Consider the following 1,287-nt stretch of genomic DNA (forward strand, 5'->3'; position numbering starts at 1 on the left):
GAGGACCTTTTAAATGTATTTTCTCTATAGAAGACCTCAAAATTGCTCTCTTTCTATTGAAGACATCTTAAAAGACTTAAACCAATAGTAGATTTATTCTGTCTACATAGAAAACTTTCTATATGTAGAAGACAAAAATATACAAATTAATATTTTGGATTTATAAAAGTATTTTATTCCGAAAAAATATAAATAAATGATACTTAATTAAAAATTTGAAACTCCGAAAAAATATAAATAAATTATTCTTAATTAAATTTCTAAAAATTGAAATTTATCCACGGAAATAATGACTTCCACCAATGCCAACATTAAACTCCCGATGATTTTCAAGCGGGCCACTCAACCATTTCGATCCAGAACCAAAGGCATCCAAACGAGTATTACCATCATCAGATTTAAATATATTTGTGTGGCCACCAACGGAAGCTTGTTTGCCAAAACCTTCGAAACGCGTTATACCACCATTCAAACCATGTCCTCATTCATTAGTCCATTTTAGGGTACCACTTTCCTTGTTGAAACCAAAACCATTATTCAGTTTTGTGTTGGTATGTGAATAGAGGGCATCCACGCTATTGCGATCATTATTGAAAATATTGTATCCCACTGACTTGGTGAAACTATCACTGACACCCGTGTTAATGTCACGGCTCAAAGAACCACCAACCCCGAGGGAATTCTTCCAATCCAAAGAAGCCGATGATGTTTCAGCAAATTTACCATTTGGAAAGTAGGTTTTACTTTGTGTAACTGTGCCATCCACCTTGTTCGAAGGACTGCTGTATATGTTACTGCTAACGGAACTGGTTTTTATGGAGACGCCATTGCTAGAAAATTAAAATATATTTAAAAATTTCTCCTCAACTTACTTAACGAATCATCATCTTACCTTGTTGAGGGACTATCTGGAGAACGACGAGCCCTCCTGGGCCTGGTTGCCTGGGTAGGTGATGTATAGTAGGGCAGTTTTTGTACATGAGCACGTTGTGGTTGAGCTTCTGACAAAGAAACAATGGCTAAAATGCCAACACAAGCTGCCATCAATAGAACGCACTGCATGTTTAAGCTGTATTTATTCGTTGATTGATGTTATTTCGTAGGAATACTTTTTGTGTTCTGATACCATCTGTTTGGGTTTCTTTGCCTTATATACTTTCAAAACATTTGTTGTCTAAGGCACCACTGGCTTATCAATTTTGTTTGCGTTTTTTGTGCTTTCTGGGATTCACCTTCTCTGAGGGAATTCACACACGCAGCCTCAACTGTTTACTGCAAAATGAGATT

The 1,287-nt window shown here is 36.2% G+C and overlaps 1 protein-coding gene across 1 annotated transcript; it reads right to left on the reverse strand.

The window, feature by feature from the left end:
• Positions 1-274: 274 nt before the first annotated feature.
• Positions 275-1,062, reverse strand: LOC133326065 (sarcotoxin II-1-like). The gene is given in 2 exon segments (XM_061534740.1): positions 275-830; positions 893-1,062. Coding segments are annotated over 2 exon segments (726 nt in total).
• Between the last annotated feature and the right edge of the window lie 225 nt (positions 1,063-1,287).

The sequence above is a fragment of the Musca vetustissima genome, unplaced genomic scaffold, assembly GCF_032173495.1.
Source record: "Musca vetustissima isolate MV318-11 ecotype Yass unplaced genomic scaffold, APGP_CSIRO_Mvet_v1 utg10524, whole genome shotgun sequence".
Lineage (NCBI taxonomy): Eukaryota > Metazoa > Arthropoda > Insecta > Diptera > Muscidae > Musca > Musca vetustissima.